This window comes from Betta splendens, chromosome 1, assembly GCF_900634795.4.
Source record: "Betta splendens chromosome 1, fBetSpl5.4, whole genome shotgun sequence".
In the NCBI taxonomy this organism is placed as follows: domain Eukaryota; kingdom Metazoa; phylum Chordata; class Actinopteri; order Anabantiformes; family Osphronemidae; genus Betta; species Betta splendens.
The window spans coordinates 10,298,146-10,316,036 of record NC_040881.3 but is presented as its reverse complement, the minus strand read 5'-3'; the positions used below and the strand labels follow the sequence as shown (position 1 = coordinate 10,316,036).

Below are 17,891 nucleotides of genomic sequence, written 5' to 3'. Positions count from 1 at the left end.
GTGTCATTTTCTTTTAACCAATGGAGTAGTATGCAAAAAAATATTTAGTTAGTTTAGTTAGTTAGTGATACAACAATAAATCGCTTTATATGAAGTTGGAGCTAGGGCCGTTTTTGTTGCTTGTGAAAATATGACCTTTTCTATTTTACCTTGATGCGTTTACAACAAACTGAGCAGCTGTAGACTGGGCATCCTGATGCTCACATTTTATTGGACCATTGGGTGAGTGGTCTGTGACAAGAACAAACAGCATCACTGTGACTCGTTAACACAACATTTACTGGACTAGAATCCTTCTGAGTGACTTCCTGTGCAGAGTGAAATTCACCAGCTGTGATCAGGGTCATGAGACAAAGTGGCTAAGGAAGCGTTTTATTAGACTTTATTCTTAATTGATTTAAGAAACACATCATAACCTAAAATCCTTAGCAGATTTTACTTACTGGTGGGCCTCAATACAATTACACTGAAATTGCTGCCAATATATGTCAATGGAAGTTCTAATAGCAGGGCAATTTACACCTTCATCTTAACACTTTTGTGTTTAGAGTTGATTAACAAGTAACCAGTGCACCATGACTCAGAGCTCATCAACACAGGCTCAGTTTGACACAAGAACTGACAAAAATAAATACATTAAAAAAGGAACAAAGGATTTGGAGTGTGATCCAAATGTGTTAACTGATGTCAGTGCAGTCATTACCTGGGAATTTAACAATGGGTAAGATCAGCAGCTACAAATAAACTGTGTTTTCCGCATATTACTTTTGTTTTATATTGGGCACCGCACATCAGCTGCATCATGTCAGTTGACTGGGGCACAATGTGGTAAAATTGTTGCTTTTCCAAAGAGCTGATGCTCATCAATAAGCCAGGTGTCATGATGCAGCAGTGTGTGGTGTTCATCAATGTTTGGTTATACCCAGACCCTGTGATGAACTCGACATTAAAGAAAGCAATTATCTGAAGACACAATGATAATCAGTATCTTTGGTGTTTTCTCTGTTGTACATTTAAATACATACAATTATTGGCCTGACACGTTAGATAAACAACGGGTAAATTTTGTGATTGGCAATTTTTTCAAAGCCAGTCTGAGGGCTATGAGGAAGAAGAAGATGCCATAAGACTACACATCCATGGTAGGGCCTAGCACATTTTGACAGATACAGGACTAATGGGGCTGTACACAGGTTCTGTAAACAAAGTTTTAGTTGGACTCACTGCCACAAACAAAGAAAATGTTGTCAGTCAATTAAGGCATTGACACAGGCATAGCTGTGCATTTCACCAGAGTAAAAAACAGAACAGAGAAAATGTATGTACACAGGTACAGTTGAGTGCTACTCACGCAGCTTTGTGTTCCACTGGCTATATCTGAGGCAAGAAAAACTAAAACCAGGACTGGCCTTGTCTTGCTCCATGTAGTACAAGGAGCGTGTGCAGAGGCCAGGATCTTTACTCCTGTCTGATGACATCCCGTGGGAAAGCGCTCGGCCCTCACCCAGGTAATTGGGGCATGATAGTTTATATGATGGGGAGGTAAGGACACCAGAGGTTGAGCAGGACATCCAGGAAGTTGTCAGGGGGTCTCTCCGTTGCGACTGAAATAGTACCTGACAGGCGGCCCGGGTAGGTCCTCGTCTCCGTCCGCTTCGGGAGCAAATGACACGGTGAGGTCAACGTAGCGGCGGTCCACCGATGGCTTGATAAGCTTCTGCATCCTGCAGAAACACACATTTTATGTTATAGTCTATGCAGTTTACATATTCAGTTGGTTTAAATCTCTACAACATCTCTCTCTCTATTCAGGGCACTCACGTCAGTTTGAGCCTTTTTGAGTGTCCGGGCATGACAGGCACATAGAGCATCTTCACACCATGGACAACCATAGTAGGTTCAATTCCATACTTCTCCTGGAGGTATAAAGAGCAACACCTGATAAAAATGCACTACCACTAACACGAGAATGTGCATCTGCATCTAAACTGGTGATACACCAACAGCCTAGTTACATACCCTCACTGTATTCATAAAGTCGGAGAGTGTGAAGTCCTCATGGCCAAAGACAGTCCAATAATCCCAGATGGAGAAGTAGATGTCATCCCTGGAAAGTGTGTCATAGAGTTATTACTACTCTGCATTGAAACGATGAGGCAACACGCTACTAGTCCTGCATATAGCAACTGGAACCTCCCCAGTGCTGGATGCTGGACCTCGCGCGTACATACCATGAAAGTGAGACTGACAGATTGTACACGTCCTTACCTGATGAGTGTGCGTTTAACTGGGGCAGTCTCAGTGAGCACCACCACAGGGATCGCCAAGTTGAAGAAGCAGTTTTTATACAGTTCAAACCCATAGCCTCCAACCACTTTGATCAACTCCAGAGCCACCTAAGAGGATAAAACAGTACAAATTTAATCCAAACCACTAAATTAGACTCACCTAGTAAAGACTAAATTAATGGCTTTAAAATGACAGCATGAGGTGTTCTCACCAGTCCAGCAACAGCAGCTGTGGCTGTGGCGATAGCAGGGATGATCTTGCCAGCGATTCGTTTGGTTTTGAGACGGTCAGCCGGCTCGATGGAGTACATCCTGGCTCTGAGAGCTGAGGCTGAAGTGACAAAGTCTATGTGGCCGTTGCTGTCGTCATCCTTTTCAAACTGTTGTGGGCTCATCTGTAATTTCTCTACGTGGAGCACATGAAGGCACAGACATTTCATTTTGTTGTCTCTTCATCACACAGTAGTTGTAAACATAAACAGCATTTCTACATAGATGTACCTGGTGACACACTGTCAGCAGCAATGGCCTGCTCCAGCTGTGCAATGGTCTCTCTCTCCTCTTCACTGGTGAGAGGCATCTTCGTTTGATCAGGCTTCTTTGCTGCCTCGTCCGTCTCTATGCACTGCGAAGGAGAGAACAAAACAGTCCACAACGTTTTGACTTTGAAGAGAACAAAGAAACAACTGATCGATGTAGACACTTACTTTCTCTAGGGGCCTGTACTCAGGAATTGAGACACCCAAGAGAATCCTGGTCACTGCTTCTTTGGATAGATCCTTAAAAACAAAAACATAGGAATAATGTGAAACTGTGTGTGTATATAAGAGAATATGACTGAGTAATGTCACCTACCTTTTCTGAATAAGGGATGTTATAAATGCCTGCAAAGAGCCGTGCAGTGCTGACAATGAAGGTTAAGTGCCTGACGGGAGGAGGAGGGTTTGAAAAGCTTAGATATGAAACACAGGAAGCTGTTAAGGTGTCATATAAGAAAACAGTGCAACTCACAACGGATCTTTCAAATCAAAATCAATAGGTGCTGGAGGTCTTTTTGGAGACTGCCAGAACAAACCTGGAAACAGAGAATATTTTACTGCTACTGCTCTTAAACACATTTTCAAGGTGCATCTAAAATTGTTTCTACATTACGAACTTACTTCCATCTTTTAACCTGGTGTCCAGAGGGAAAGAGTGCAACAGCTGAAGGGCCTAAATACAAGATTAAACATTAGTCACCAATTACAATAACCTACAAACACAAAATGCCAGAAACAAGCAAATCACCTTTCTCTTAAAATATTTTTCAAATTTCACACGAGCAATGGCGATGCACTGTTCCCACTGGCTAGGCCGTCTGCTCAGGAGCTTAACGACCTGAAACGACCCCTCCAGACTCTCCCCTGCCTGCATCCTCTGCAACACATGAGGCACTGTCAGTTAGAGCTGGGTTTTTTTATTTGCTCAAATACGCCACTAACACATAATCATTTAAAATATATTATATTAAAAATAAAAACATCATACCTGAAGAACCACTTGAGCAGAGGAGTGGGTCTGCCAGAAGGAATTGTACATGGAGGGCTTGTGGACAAACGCATTCTCAAACTAGACAAAAAGCAAAAACTACTGCTGAAACAGATACTTTGGAATATGAAAGCAACTAGAGCAATACAAAAGAGGTATTATGTTGTGAACCTTGTCTCTGGCCCACTGGATGGTGTGTTCAATGACAGAAGGGAAAGACTTGAGAGTGCAGAAAGGGATTTCCTCCTCTGGTGGATCTCTCTGGAAAGCAAATGTAAAAATGCATGCATGTAGGAGCACTGTGGTACGTCCACAAGTAAAAGGACGAATACATAGAACAAGAAAATAATAAAACACACTCACATGGCTATTGTAGGACTCTGTCAAATTTGGCACAATGATTTCTGTGTGTCCTTTAGTTCCCATGGTGCCAGAGTCAAGGAGAGGTCTCTGATTAGATACACACCGGCTGAAAATCATACATGGAAACAAACAGGGAGACAATGTTCAATGTTAATCTTCCAGAAAAAAGCGTGTTCTCTCCAGACAAATAAGGACAATAGCTAAGTTTCTGACTTTAACTGTCATATTTGCACCAACCTGTCTACATATCTCCTCGCCTCCACGTTGTCTAGTGCGGTGACCACTAGGTTCAGGTGGGAATAGAAAGAGTCATTGTAGATATTCTCAGTGGCTGGACACACTTTGTTGAGGTGAGCGTCCACCTGCAGATCTGGGTTTATATCGCGAGTGGCTTCTGCTGCTGTGGTACTCTTCGGTTTCTAAGACAGAAGCACATAATGTGGGTTCGGGTGCATAATAGCGCGGTTCCAGCATGAATGGTTAAAATGTGGGAAGGGAGAAAACAAACCTGTATATGATGCGGTCTAAAGAGAAACTGCCTATTAAGGTTGGATTTTTCTATGAGGTCTGGATCAGTTATGCACACCTGAGCAGTAGTAATTATGGTCATTAATAGATAAAGAAAGGGTCCGATACAATAATAGTGAGAAAACAGCCAGTAAGATACACCCACCACTCCAGAGCTCTGAGTCAGACCAACCCCAAGCAAGGCAAAGTTTTTCAACATCTCACAGCCTATGGCTCCACAGCCAACCTGGATGTGAAACCAGCGGCGGGTTTATATAGACATAAATGTTCACCTGATTTAAAGTAAAAGATGCCTTTTCTATAATGAAGAAGTCTTACCATGAAGACCCTGAGCTTATGCAGTTCAAGACACAAAGATTCGCCGATGCAGGCTCGTAGTCCATCGTACCGATCGCCCCTAGGGAAAAACTCCTCAGCTGAAAGTGACTGAAGTGGCTTGACTACCTCGATAGCATCAAGGTAAAACTAAACAGGAGAAACAAAAAAAGTAATTAAAAAAAATGTTCCCAGTCACGTGTTTCAATCATGACTAATCTACAGTTCAAATGCTACCTACCCATTGCTGCAGTGGTGCGAACTTCCCTGTGATGGCCTTAAGAGCTTCCTGGCTGGCTAGACCTCCTACGGCTGCTGCTAATGGAGGGAGAGTTCCCCTGGCTGTCCTTGACAGGCAGCGCACCAGCTCAACATTCACAGGCGCCTACAAGTAAAGGCAAAAAGAAAATGAAAGCAGTGTCGCTGTTGCATACTGCATGTGACTGCATCTACAGAATTAGATGAATAAAAGCTGACTTACTTTGTTCCTGAGAGTTGCATTAACCTCCTCAGTTAGCTTCAATAAAACCTCAGCATCCTGTAAACACCTGATAGTATCAAAGCAAAACAGCTCATAAATCTGCATGAACAACAGACAGGGGGAACTTAGATGAGGTACAATATGAACGCAGAACGTAGAGCAGCAGAAACATAATTTGGTTACCCAGTGTTGGGAAGTCTGCTGTGTTGCTCCTGGAAGGCGTCTAAAGCCAGCATGGCTGCATGGATCTGTAGTGGAGCCTAATGAGTAGACGTAAAAGGCAAAAAAAAAAACAATGTTGAAAAACAATGAAACTAAGAGGAGATTCTTTATTCTATTCTATTCTAACATTCTGTACAGTATACATGGATATTACTACAAACACAAATATAATGTGAATTTGGTAAAAACTGATGTTTGTGTCTGTATGGTACAGAATTCTTGTGCTTTTGTCTTCCACCCACAACTGCTGTTTGATAGTTCTGACCCACTTTAAACCTGCTCTGGATTAGGGTATACTGCACACGCAGAAATGTAGAACTGGGTTAAGCCCAGTGTCAGCTGGCTGACTGGACCATTCATAACACTCAGGAACAGCTTAAATACTCACCTCTGGTTTACTGAAGTCTGGAGTCAGGACCTGAGGTTCACACAACTGTCTCTCCATAGTCTCCTGTAATGCATAAATGCCACACACATAATCAGCTAATTGCTCATTTGGAGTAACTGTGGTATTTGAGGTTGCTATTACAACAGCATATACATACAAATCTGTATGTCTTAGGGGTTTTCACCAGGACAAAGAACCCTCCATGTGCATATGGCTGAAGTTGGGATGTATCTCCTATTGCAAAACTGTGAGGGGAGAGGACTAATACCATCCACAGTCAGACAAAACACACACACACACACACACACACACACACACACACACACACACACACACACACACACACACACACACACACACACACACACACACACACACACACACACACACACACACACACACACACACTGAATTACTACACAGTATTGCATTACACAAATATGTAACATTACACATTATGCAAATAAAGTATTTGCTTTATTTCAATAAACATTGACCACAATCCTATTTTATAACGTTGCCTACAGTAATGCAATGCAGACACAACACCTGATACTTGTCGTGCTGTGTTGTTGAGTTCAACCATGCCATTGATCTCTCTGAAAACAACACTCTGGCCGGTTTGTAGGCCATGTGGTTGGTTGTCCATGCAGGTCACCACCCCCGGATTGTCCTAATTTGCCAAAACATAAAGAACGTTCATTAGATGAAAGCTGCAGCTCATGTTGTTATTGCTATATTTTCAAGGAACAATAACATTACATCAGATAATGCAAAGAAATGTCACATCAACTTAAGCCTATGCTATAGACAGAAATATAATTTATTATAAGCAATGGATCAACACTGGGACCGAGTCGTCTACCTGTGTAATACTTTGGATGAAGATATCCTTGGGCTCTTCTCCTGTGGGATCAGACACTTCAAACTCCTCCCCAAAATCACAAAACACCCGCACACAGATGCCATGTGCGTCACAGCCGATGAACTGGGAAAGATAAAGAGCAACATATTTTGGTTAATATACAGACAAAGGGCTTTTTTGTGTTCCATGTGCACAAGACATGTTGCACCACAGTAACTGCAGTCTTACTCTGATGGGAGGTCGTTGTGAGTGGCAGAAGTCATTCACTCTCTTCTGTAAACGCAATCTGGTTTCAGTCAGAATTACACACTACAGGAGAAAGCAGAGCACAGAGAAAATAAACTTCACTTGCCCATACACCCATTTAAATATTAATGTTAAAGAACACATTCACAGCTAATGCTCCACAGGGCAATCAGTGACACCATCTGTGAACTTCTTTATGACTCCAGCTAAAAACTGGGTTTTCCTTGTTTACTCATATTGTGGTGGAAATCTGACAGTTGACAACATGCATTGCACTTGGATTAACAACTCTGAATCACACTGAAGGAGTAGTTTAAGACACTTTTGACATTGTGCTTTTCCAATCTTGGTGTCCTATCTCAACGGCTACAAACCGCTATGAAATAAAACCAAACACATCCTTCATTTCCTCATGAAAACACAAACACAATTCTTTACAACACAAATTTTAGTTGCCAGAAGAAATTCAAGAAAATGACTTAACCAGGAGACCATAAGCAAGACATTCAGAATCAAAAGTAAGTACCTGATACTTTCTGAGAAAACTGAGATCAGTGTTGTCATCCAGAGCAGAGGAAGACAGGTCAACATGAACATAGGGGTTCAACTCTGCAACCCGAGGGCACACTGCCTCAACCCTTAGGACAGATGCAAATGAAAGACAAAGTAAAAGCGTAAGAATTTTGGAATTCGTCTGTGTATAAGCAAATGTGTAATTACAGGGTCAAAGTCAAAGGCTGTGATCCAGTCCACTTTTCTTACGTCTATTACCTCTTCCTCTGGTTCAACACATCCTCTTTGCGGATAAAGAAATTTGAGCCCAAATCCAACATCTCGCATTGCTTTGTGTCATGAAGGGTGACTGTCTGTACAAGCACCACAACAACACCTGATTAAAACATTATTTGCGATGACATTGTTAAACAATCATAGTATTTAAGTGAGACCATTTACCTTCACTCCAGCCAGGACAATATTCTTTGCTGTGACAAAGAGGTCAGATAATTTACTATCAAATCACAGCTGATAAAAACGATCATTATAATGAATATCAAAGCTATGGTGTATGACTGTTCTTGTAGACTTACCAATCTCTATCCCCAGTCCTCCCATTCCACTGAGAAAGACTGAAGATTGGGCCATCTGGTGCATAGCATTGTCACCCAGCACATATCGCTGGCGGCTGGACAAGGAGGAGTGCAAAACAGAAAGTGTGAGGAAATGTGCAAGAGAGATCGAGAGGAGGAGGACAGAGATATGCCATTTGCTAACTTGATCGCAGTGCATTGTCTCCCATCACATTAATTTGGATGTAGTTCGACCAAGACAGACTTGCCTGTAAAGAGAATCGTCAATCTCCATCGAGTCTGCAGCCATGCTGAGAGGGAAAGAGGGGGATGAAGCTGTGTCACATATAACTACTATATCCGTAGAACATGTAAAAATACAGAGAGTGATTAATAAAGTTGTAAAACGGTCGGTTGTATGTAAACCAACGCCCAGTTGTAACTAGGTTAGCTAGATGGCTAACCTACAGTTAATGCCAGCTAGCTGTCAGTGTAGTCGACCAGCCAGCGGCCGTCTTCAGTCAATACGTGCTATATTCTAACAGTAACCGCTCAGAATAGCGTTAATGACCTACAATGACAGCACTGTTTGTTTTGTTAACCTGCTGGGGGACGCTTGACGTTAGCGGCTACAGCTAGTTAGCTTAAAGTGCCACTGCTGCCGGTGGCGAGGGCACTTGTCGTAAACTCGTTATAAGTAACGAGTCACGCTGTACGCTACGAGTCACTCTACGAAGTACTTAGTCCCTTGAGGCGTCATCGCTTTGCCAAGCAAGATGATGAATTCGTATTTAAGATTATCAATAACATTAACATGCGAGCAGTCATAATGTCGCTACCTGTTAGTATGAACGACGAGCTGTAACGAATGAATGGCTGTGACTGGTTAAAAAAGTCAAAGCAGTTCCGGGTTGCGGTGGTCACATGACCCAGGTCACCCAATCGTCTCGCACCGCTGAAGTTGTTGAATTGATGTTTATTACGGCGATATTCTTCTGAATTACACGGAATCACAGTATTTTACTTTACATTTTATTGCATCTTTAGAACAAGAATTTTCCACCAACTGCTTCCTACATGAATACTAAATAGGGTCACGAAATCTTTATCTCAGGAAAAACAATGAAGCATTAAAATGAGGCATTAAAGATTAATGACCTACATCCTACATGTTTGTGCTCAAGGGTCCATCATGTCATAATCCATCCTCTGTAAATGTTCTCAAGCAGGTACAAATGTATTGCACTTTCCTTGATAATTAGCCAAAAGTCATTTTGTGAGATGAATTTTCATCTTGAGGTGTTAGTTCTTCAGTATATTTTTTAGTGATCTTTTAAATCCACATTTACTCATCTCATTACTTCAGGTCATGAGTTTTGTTTCAAAAGAAAGAAGAAGAAATTCAAGAAAGGTGAATGAGCTTAAAAACACAGGAACAGAGAGATCAGAAAACACATGGTGGCGGCTGAGGCCTCCCCTGTTTGAAGAAACAAAGGTCAGCAGCAGTGAGTGAAACATTTACTGTACATTGTTTTGAAACACATGAATGATGATGTCAGAAAATAACAAATCCAGTGCTGTTTTTAAAGTGTGTTTCCTGCAACTAGCCTATTTTTTTACTTGCTAAATCTGAGGCTGGACAAAGACTTATTTGCCTTGGACAATTCGGATCTTTTGTTCCATCCACCCCCCCCCCCCCTTCTAATCACACTGGTCACTCAGACAAACAGCAACAGGAGACCCCCCCCCCCCCCCCCCCCCCCCCCCCCCCACACACACACACACACACACACCCGACCTGGAGCCAAAATCATGGTCACAACGGACACTGAACTCCAAAGCACCGGTCGCATCCCTCGTACGTCTGCACACAGCTTTACTCTCTCCTGGCAATGTGGAGCAGCAGCGTGGCCCTGCGGCGGCTCCAGAGGATCGCTGGCACCCCGCTGAACGTCGCCGGGGGTCTGACAAGCAGCGTGCAGAGGAAGATGTCCACGCTCCCTCGAGTATTCGTCACCCGGCAGATTCCGCCCGAGGGTCTGAAGATCCTGCGCGACTCCGGGCAGTGAGTCCTTTTCAGTTAAAACGTATATATTGGATTCTTGTATGAGCAGAAGGACAGCAGCTGTAGCTGCTCTTACAGCTTTGTATGTGTAGTTTGAGCTGCTTTGTGAAGTTCATCATTTACTCAGAGTAAACAGGACTGCCAGCGTTTGCACTTAGGTAATCAGCACTGCTAGCCTAGAGGGCACTGGGCCACAGCAGAGATCAACACGTCTCACTGCACTTTATCCAGCTTTGTATATTTAACATATATTTAATTCTAAAAGGCTTCCTAATGCAGCTGACATCTTTTCATTATTTATTGTCCTCTCCTCTGATGATAAAAACACATTTCTGTTTCCAAGGGTGAACTTTGAGCTGTGGGACTCCGATGACGTCCCTGTGCCCAGGAAGGAGCTTCTGGAGAAGGTCAGAGGCGTTGATGCTCTGCTTTGTGTCCTCACGGAGAAGGTTGACGCGGAGCTGCTGGAAGCTGCAGGTTCGAGGGTGGTTGTTGCTCCACATCCAATAACCTACATGTCATGAAGAGCATATTATACTTAGGCTTTTCATGATTTGCTCCTGCAGGTCCCAAGTTGAAGGTTGTTAGTACTATGTCAGTGGGTTTCGACCACCTCTCTCTGGAGGAGCTGAAAAGAAGGTTGTCCTATCTTCTCTGTCTATCTTTAATGATGCACGCTAACGTTAAAAGTACATCTAAACTAAAAAGAGGCATTATAATGGAGTCAGGCTGGACTGAGCCATATGTTAAATGACTGTGTTTCTCCACAGGGGGATTCGTGTTGGTTACACCCCTGACGTGTTGACTGATGCTGTGGCTGAGCTGACTGTAGCGCTGCTCCTCACAACATCCAGGAGGCTCATAGAGGCCACGCATGAAGCAAAGACGTAACGGGACACACACACACACGCACGCATGCACACACACATCCATACATGTTCTCTCTCTCTCTCGCTGCGGTAGCGGTGGCTGGGGCACTTGGAGGACTCTGTGGCTGTGTGGACATGAGCTGGCCAACAGCACTGTGGGTATTCTGGGCCTGGGGCGGATCGGTGAGTACATGAATGCGATCGTTCTACTCCTTCATTAGCAATCTGCCTTCGGTGCCAGGCCGTGTAATCTTCACAGCGTGTGGTTTCTCCTCAAAGGCGTAGCAATAGCTGAACGCTTGGCGCCTTTCAAAGTAAAGAAGTTCATCTACGCGGACGTGGCCCCCAGGCCTGAGCTGGCCGCTAGCATCAACGCAGAGTACGGTAAGGATCATTTAATCTGATATTGTCATATTAAGTCGTTATGTCATGTGACGTGTCCTTCTCCTGGCTCTAGTGTCGTTGGATGAACTGGCAGAGCGCTCAGACTTCCTGGCCGCATGCTGCGCTTTAACGCCAGAAACGAAGGAGATCTGCAACAGGCGTCTGTTCTCCAAGATGAAAAACACCTCCATCTTTATCAACACCAGCAGGTACCGGTGCAGCGGAGCTTTGCTGCGCTCCGTTCTGATGCAGCCCCACTGAGACCTCTGGCCGTGTCTGTGCTGCGACAGGGGCGGGGTCGTGAACCAGGAGGACCTGTACGAGGCTCTGGCCACGGGGCAGATAGCGGGGGCCGGCCTGGACGTGACCGTCCCCGAGCCCCTGCCCACCACCCACCCGCTCTTTACCCTTAAAAACTGCGGTGAGTCTGTCAAACTAAAAAGGATTTGGGCTATTTTTCATCTTTCGCCATAGTTAATTCTGCGATCCCGCTCTCCGCAGTGATTCTACCACACATTGCCAGTGCCTCCTACACCACCCGGAACGCCATGTCTGCCCTGGCGGCCAACAACCTGCTCCTCGGGCTGCAGGGTGAGCCCATGATCAGGGAGCTCAAGCTGTGAGAAGCCCCACTCTACTATCAATTATCGTACAATGTCTTGGGAGAAAAGCAAAATTGTATTTTACAGTGTTTTCCTTGTTTCTTTTAAACCCAAAATATTAACAGCAACACAATGAATGTGATTGTTTTTATTCAGTCTGTACGAGAACTGAACACACTATGACGCTTCATAGACTTCAACAGCAGAAAGACAAACATTTAGTCCTCTCGTGGTTACACTGTGTCAGGCAAACAGAACAGAAGTCCTTTAGGTTTGGCAACAGAGGCCCAGCTTTTCAAGCTACAGGGCATAAGGCAGTGACGTTTGTCATCAATCGAATCGAGGCCTTTTTACACACACATTGTTTGACTTTTTTGGCATATTCATAAAGAGATATTCCAGTCAGTGCTTATTCCCCCCCAGATTCACATCAACACCTTCAAAGTACAGCACCATTAGAATTCCTAACAGGTCACTGTGTGAGACATGGAAACAATTTTAGACTCCTTTATAGCTCATTATTATGACGTTTACTTCTTTCCATAAAGAAAGAAAAGACTGCATTTGACAGAGGACCATACAACACAGTTAATATTCATTGTGAGTGGGGATATTTAAAACTCCACCCCTGACCATAATGTCAGAAATTACACAGCAAACTGTATGCTAGCTTATGTTAATGAGAAGGAGACCCTTCAGGAAAATGCTTCCTCTTTAAATTAAATCTGAGCAGTATCCAAAGACATACATGGTGAACAAAATCTGCCATTTTGCACAGGCCAACAGTTCAGGAAATCTACAGTACAATGGAAGGTGCTGACTAGAAATGGAAAGGATGACTGTGTGTGGGTGACACGATACAGCAGGCAATAAAGCGAAAGAAGGCAAACATCGACGTTAAGTGTCAACTCTTTTGTCATAGTTCACTAAAACAGAACATTACAACACTGCATGAACACTGATCAGCCTTGCACCGATGAAGGCGCTCCTATTCACGGTCTGCTGGGACCCGACAACCCACAGTAGGTTGATGGAGAAATGTTTTCGGTTCAAATTCAATTTAAATAAAGGCTCTTTGTTTGTTTGTAACAATTTCCAGGTTTCAATGTAAAGTATTTTTATACAGTTTAATAATAAATTATAATGTAAAAGCTGGACATATATAGTGCAACTAATATAGTGTAACTGTAACAGTCGCCTTTTACCAGTGTTTTAATATATCAACATTCCAGTAAACACATTAGATATATGTATATATATATGAGAAGGATTTGTCTTTTGTAACGACATTACGTGTATAAAGAGACACACATAAAAGAAGTGAGTACAGTAACAAACCTAAACACAAGTTTATGTTTAAAAACAAAATTCATAAAACCAACCACAAATGTGCAATATTTACATTTCTACACCATTTCCCAATGTTCGGTGGACTTTTCTTCAGATAACCTTGTCGGTCGCATCTGTTACCAATGAACAATACACAAGATAAGCTTCCTTAACATCACTGTGGGTTTTTGTCTGCACTCAAAGCTGACAAATCTCTAAAGAGCTAAAGTATTTCTGTTTGGTAAATTACAATTAGAGGTTGATCAGGACAATTCTAGATTTCACCTAAAAAGTGTACTTTAAAACCGCAGGAGTAAATGCATCAGTAGCTTTTTCCTGTTAAAACCCAGAGCTCCCAAAACTACAAACTGATTTATTATTCTTGCTAAAAGCTTATAACATATCTGTCTATAACATGGCCAGATGACAGACTTTCTAACCAACTCCAGACTTCAAACAAGCGACACGTGTCTTCAGCACTTCCCTAAACCTGCTACACAGGACAGAAAACAGTTTGCTTTGAGTATTATCGGCTCCAAAAGTGAATCAGAATCGTGTAGTGCACAATCTGGATAAGTGGGGTTTTCAGCAAGTCTCGTCTGGCTCTGTAGATCAACTTACATTTCTTTTCAGGGTCTTGACTTGCATCCTATTACACACAGTCCGTTTACTGCATCGACTGGAAAATCTTCCTCACGCTCCTCCCACAGAGAGCTATATTATAGCTATATTACTATTTCTCCTGCATCCATGTTATTTTTATGCATGCCCACTTGTTATAACTGTAGCCTCTAGTCTGCATCTCACTTGTAAAAGCAAATGTATCATCGCCCTGTCTTTGGTGAGATCAGGGCTTTTAGTGAGGCAGCTGATCCAATACAGCTTCAGCAATGACATTTATAGGTATTTTAACAAAGCCCATAAGTGATGACCGATCATTTGTCCCACTGCACCGCTTTACTGTCTTACAGCATTGCATTGGACACGTTGCTGTTCTGCCAGCGCAGGCAGGTGGTCTTGGAATGCTTATAGAGGTGAGACGACTGGCTGAAGCGTTTGCCGCACTTGAGACAGGCGTAGGGTTTCTCTCCCGTGTGGACGCGGATGTGCTTCTTGCAGTCCGTCAGGGTGAGGAACGTTTTGCAGCAGATTTTACAGGCGTATTTCCGGGCTCCCTCCACCACCAAGACGTTGTGCTCCGACAGAGCCTTCTTGCACTTGGACAGGACGTCTGCGGAAGCCCGGGTGAGCTGCGGGGGGAGGGAGGTGGGCCGACCGCCGTTGAGCTCATAGCCGCCGCTCTCGTTCAGGAGCAGCGGGCTTGCCAGGCTCGAGGAGGAGGACGCGGCGTCCTGAAGGATGCCGCCGACCCCTTCATCCCCCATGCCGGACGCCATTTTCGGCGCGATGCGTCTGTAACCGGGATAAGCCAGGGCGGCGGCGTTCGCGCCCCGCGAGGGTCGCCCCAGAGAGTGAAGCCCCAGACTGGAGCGCTGGAATTCCAGACTAAAGGGATCGACCCCTCCGCGTCCTCCACCTACGCTCCCCCCACTCCCTCTGGGGTTTCCCAAGCTATCATGCAGGGGCCGGAGGAACAGAGAGTCGTGTTGGAGGTTGTCCCCGAAGCTGCTTCGACTGTCGCCACCGAGTGGACTTGGATGCAGGAGAGAGGACGAAGCAGAACCAGACGGCCCGGCAGCTTCCTGTCTCATAAGGAAGTGATGTCCATCCCCAGTCGTGGTGTTAGGGAGCTCATCTTCTCCTGTAATCAACCCTGCGCCGCCACCCCCAAAGTCCTTCGGGTTAAGAAAGCTGGAAATATTAAAACCAGGTTTCCCGTTTAATCCACCGGTGCATCCGAAACCTCCTGCGACGCCGCTGCCGCCGCCCATGCTGCTCTTGAGGAGGAGCTGCTCTCTGGGCGGCAGCAGAGACTCAGAGCTGGGCTGGGGTTCGGAGGTGAAGCTGCGGTCGCTGCTCTCCGGGCTCAGCTCCACCTTCTCCTCCTCCTCCCGGCCTCCGGGCTCCGCGGGGTCACTGCCCTCCGCCTGCGACGTCACGTCGCTCGTTTCATCCGTGGGCTCAGGTGAGCTCAGCGGCTCTCGTTTCACCACCACCTATGGGAAGGAAATCAAGATTTGAACCTCATGCACTTTAAGGGGTTCTCATTTAGGTTTTGTAGAAGGTAAATGTACCTTCTGCTCCTGCTCTTCGGCCTCTTCCTCCTCTGTATTTGACTTAATCTTCACCACCAGGTTATCCTGGTGCTCCTGGTCATCCATGTCCTCCTCCTTGCTCACGCCTCCCTGCATACTTCCCAGATCGTGCGCCTCACAGTGTCCGCTGTCCGACTGGCTGGGCATCTGGGCATCATCCGGGGACACGCCCACCAGGCCGCCGATGGCAGCGTCCAACTTCGACTCATCCCCCATCTTGTGGGAGTCTGGGGAGAGCAGTGCTCTCTCGTCCTGCTCTGCATTCATCCCCTCACTTCCTAACAAGCCCATGTTAGCAGAGGGACGCGGCCGCTGCCTGGGCCGCTCCTCCGACAGGCCCAGCACGAGGGAAGGCTTGCGCTTGTGGAAACGCCTGACGGGGAACGAGGCTCTTTGCTCCACCCCTCTGCCCGCTCCGGTTCCCACGCCGCTGTCCTCCATCCCCCCCAAAGCGGAGCTCACCAGGCTGAGACCCAGCTGCTGGAGCAGGAAGGTGCGCTGCAGCTTGGACGTAGCGGCGTTAGCTGCCAGGTTAGCGTTTCCTGCCACCTGCTGCTGCTGCTGCTGCCTGTGTCTCTGCTGGTCCGGCTGCGGGTGGTGGTGGGCCGGTCTGTCGGATGAGGGAGACATGGGCAGGGTGCGCGTGGTCAGGTAGTGCTTACAGGCTTTGACGACGTTGTTAAGGTGCAGATGGGAGGCTGCGAGGAGAACGTCCATCACGTTGCTCTCCCCCAGCATCAGCGTCGACGTGTACATCATGTCCACCAGAGCAGCAAAAGCTTCAGCCGTCACCACCTGGAGACAAACAAGCCAGTCACTGTGTGACCGCTTTGTGCACAGAACAATGGCAAAACGCGCTTCGAGTTACATCATAAGACCTTGGTGTATTATTGCGATGCTGACCTCGCTGTCCAGCTGGATCATGTTCATGCTGGCATCGCCCTCTGCGACCGTGAACAGGGCTCTGAAGTGGGTGCTGCAGGCCGCCAGCACCGAGCGGTGGGCCTTAAAGTGTCGGCTCCCCACCACGATGACGCAGTCGCACAGCTGACCGTGGACCCGCTGGTAGTTGAGCTGCTGGAAGAGCTGCTCGAAGTGGCCCGGGAAGTCCATGGCCCTGAACGCGGCAGCCGGAGGGGGGCACAGAGGGTCAGAAGGGAAGAGGGGTGATGACGAACGAGAGAGAGTGATGACGTCATCGAGGCAACGCTGATTGTGTGATAATGCAAACACCAGCACGTGATAAGATGGTTTCGTAAAGTTGTGCGGAAACAAGGACACAAGTGCACAACGGCTGTAGTGTAATTGTTGTAGCCCTAAGGATGAGCAGGAACTAGCTAATATTAATTAATAACAACAACTGCTGCTCAAACGGAATGAATAGAATTACTCAGTAGTGTTTATAGTCACGAAAGTCACAATGACTAAATATTACCAGGAGTTTGACTGAAGCGCAGGGATCGGGATGCGGAGCGGGGCCCAGGTCGCACGCGCAGCCTGCCAGGCTAAAGTTAGCTGGCTTCAGACCAGCAAAGCGTCCGCGAGCGTCAACGCCATCCCGCGTTCATCTGGGCGGAGGCCGGCTTACAACCGAACGGCTTCGTCCGTCACGGGGCGCGTGAGCATGTCCGCTGGCCGCGTTAACGGAGCCGGCGGGTCCCTGCCGGAGCTAGCGCTGCTAACGCCGCCTGGTTCTGGTTCTGGTTCCGTGGGAAACGCTCGGGCCGTGATGCGCGCTCGCCGTGTCCGTTGGTGTCTCGCGGCTCTTTCAGCGTCACCCTCCGCCCGACTGAAATATTATAAACGTCCAAAACACAAAGGGTGACGGAGAACCTTCATCCGGCTGCTACGCGCGTGTGTTGGGAGTTCTATTTTTTTTAAGCGCTCAGACGGCTTTTCCCCGCCAGACTCACCGGGTGGCGCTGTGCTCCGCTGCCATGTCTATGACCTCGAAATTGACGGGTTGCAGTTCTGCTGTTCTACCACAAGACGTCGCCCCTGCACTAAAGTGTATTCAAAGATGATAAACCGTGTTAAGATAGTTACTGTTTTGAACCGGGCCCGCTGCTTTTTAGTGCTTAGCGAAATTTATATAATTATGATTATATAATTTATATTATTAATTATATGCTTGCT

At 45.9% G+C, this 17,891-nt stretch overlaps 3 protein-coding genes across 5 annotated transcripts; 1 reads left to right on the top strand and 2 right to left on the bottom strand.

Annotated features, from left to right (window-relative positions):
• Positions 1–189: 189 nt before the first annotated feature.
• Positions 190–9,214, bottom strand: uba6 (ubiquitin like modifier activating enzyme 6). Of its 2 annotated transcripts, XM_029144898.3 has the most exons (32): positions 9,130–9,214; positions 8,560–8,601; positions 8,312–8,406; positions 8,178–8,206; positions 7,995–8,089; positions 7,750–7,861; positions 7,206–7,286; positions 6,978–7,100; positions 6,662–6,785; positions 6,270–6,373; positions 6,113–6,175; positions 5,686–5,762; positions 5,503–5,569; positions 5,263–5,406; positions 5,025–5,171; positions 4,852–4,932; positions 4,687–4,764; positions 4,416–4,597; positions 4,179–4,284; positions 3,987–4,076; positions 3,816–3,896; positions 3,576–3,704; positions 3,449–3,500; positions 3,300–3,363; positions 3,144–3,213; positions 2,996–3,067; positions 2,790–2,913; positions 2,501–2,694; positions 2,269–2,396; positions 2,020–2,107; positions 1,822–1,916; positions 190–1,724 (listed from the first exon to the last, which is right to left on the bottom strand). In XM_029144898.3, the coding sequence occupies exons 2-32, from the start codon at positions 8,598–8,600 to the stop codon at positions 1,583–1,585; spliced, it is 3,078 nt and encodes a 1,025-aa protein (XP_029000731.1). In that variant the 5' UTR covers position 8,601; positions 9,130–9,214; the 3' UTR covers positions 190–1,582. The 2 variants fall into 2 exon arrangements, with proteins under 2 accessions (XP_029000731.1, XP_029000723.1); XM_029144890.3 differs by lacking the exon at positions 9,130–9,214 and having other exon boundaries at positions 8,560–9,107.
• Positions 9,215–10,091: 877 nt separating this feature from the next.
• grhprb (glyoxylate reductase/hydroxypyruvate reductase b) lies at positions 10,092–13,105 on the top strand. Its single transcript, XM_029148132.3, has 9 exons — positions 10,092–10,355; positions 10,699–10,832; positions 10,922–10,994; positions 11,126–11,242; positions 11,319–11,407; positions 11,504–11,608; positions 11,682–11,817; positions 11,899–12,029; positions 12,110–13,105. The coding sequence occupies exons 1-9, from the start codon at positions 10,183–10,185 to the stop codon at positions 12,229–12,231; spliced, it is 1,080 nt and encodes a 359-aa protein (XP_029003965.1). The 5' UTR covers positions 10,092–10,182; the 3' UTR covers positions 12,232–13,105.
• On the bottom strand, positions 12,344–17,760 carry LOC114854045 (zinc finger and BTB domain-containing protein 5). Of its 2 annotated transcripts, none has more exons than XM_029148098.1 (4): positions 17,669–17,760; positions 16,659–16,872; positions 15,735–16,550; positions 12,344–15,656 (listed from the first exon to the last, which is right to left on the bottom strand). In XM_029148098.1, the coding sequence occupies exons 1-4, from the start codon at positions 17,692–17,694 to the stop codon at positions 14,505–14,507; spliced, it is 2,208 nt and encodes a 735-aa protein (XP_029003931.1). In that variant the 5' UTR covers positions 17,695–17,760; the 3' UTR covers positions 12,344–14,504. The 2 variants fall into 2 exon arrangements, with proteins under 2 accessions (XP_029003931.1, XP_029003939.1); XM_029148106.3 differs by lacking the exon at positions 17,669–17,760 and adding an exon at positions 17,191–17,658.
• Positions 17,761–17,891: the final 131 nt, after the last annotated feature.

What these genes read in the sequence shown, in the direction of transcription:
- uba6 (XM_029144898.3), bottom strand. Translation starts at nt 8,600, where the DNA reads ATGGCTGCAGACTCGATGGAGATTGACGATTCTCTTTACAG. An exon ending in ATGCAACTCTCAGGAACAAA is followed by an intron (nt 5,407 to 5,502) that starts GTAAGTCAGCTT and finishes CTTTACTTGTAG; the next exon opens with GCGCCTGTGAATGTTGAGCT. An exon ending in CTGCTCAAGTGGTTCTTCAG is followed by an intron (nt 3,705 to 3,815) that starts GTATGATGTTTT and finishes CATGTGTTGCAG; the next exon opens with AGGATGCAGGCAGGGGAGAG.
- grhprb (XM_029148132.3), top strand. Translation starts at nt 10,183, where the DNA reads ATGTGGAGCAGCAGCGTGGCCCTGCGGCGGCTCCAGAGGATCGCTGGC. An exon ending in ATCCTGCGCGACTCCGGGCA is followed by an intron (nt 10,356 to 10,698) that starts GTGAGTCCTTTT and finishes TCTGTTTCCAAG; the next exon opens with GGTGAACTTTGAGCTGTGGG. An exon ending in CTGGAGGAGCTGAAAAGAAG is followed by an intron (nt 10,995 to 11,125) that starts GTTGTCCTATCT and finishes GTTTCTCCACAG; the next exon opens with GGGGATTCGTGTTGGTTACA.
- LOC114854045 (XM_029148098.1), bottom strand. Translation starts at nt 17,694, where the DNA reads ATGGCAGCGGAGCACAGCGCCACCCG. An exon ending in TGATCCAGCTGGACAGCGAG is followed by an intron (nt 16,551 to 16,658) that starts GTCAGCATCGCA and finishes GTTTGTCTCCAG; the next exon opens with GTGGTGACGGCTGAAGCTTT. An exon ending in CCGAAGAGCAGGAGCAGAAG is followed by an intron (nt 15,657 to 15,734) that starts GTACATTTACCT and finishes TCCTTCCCATAG; the next exon opens with GTGGTGGTGAAACGAGAGCC.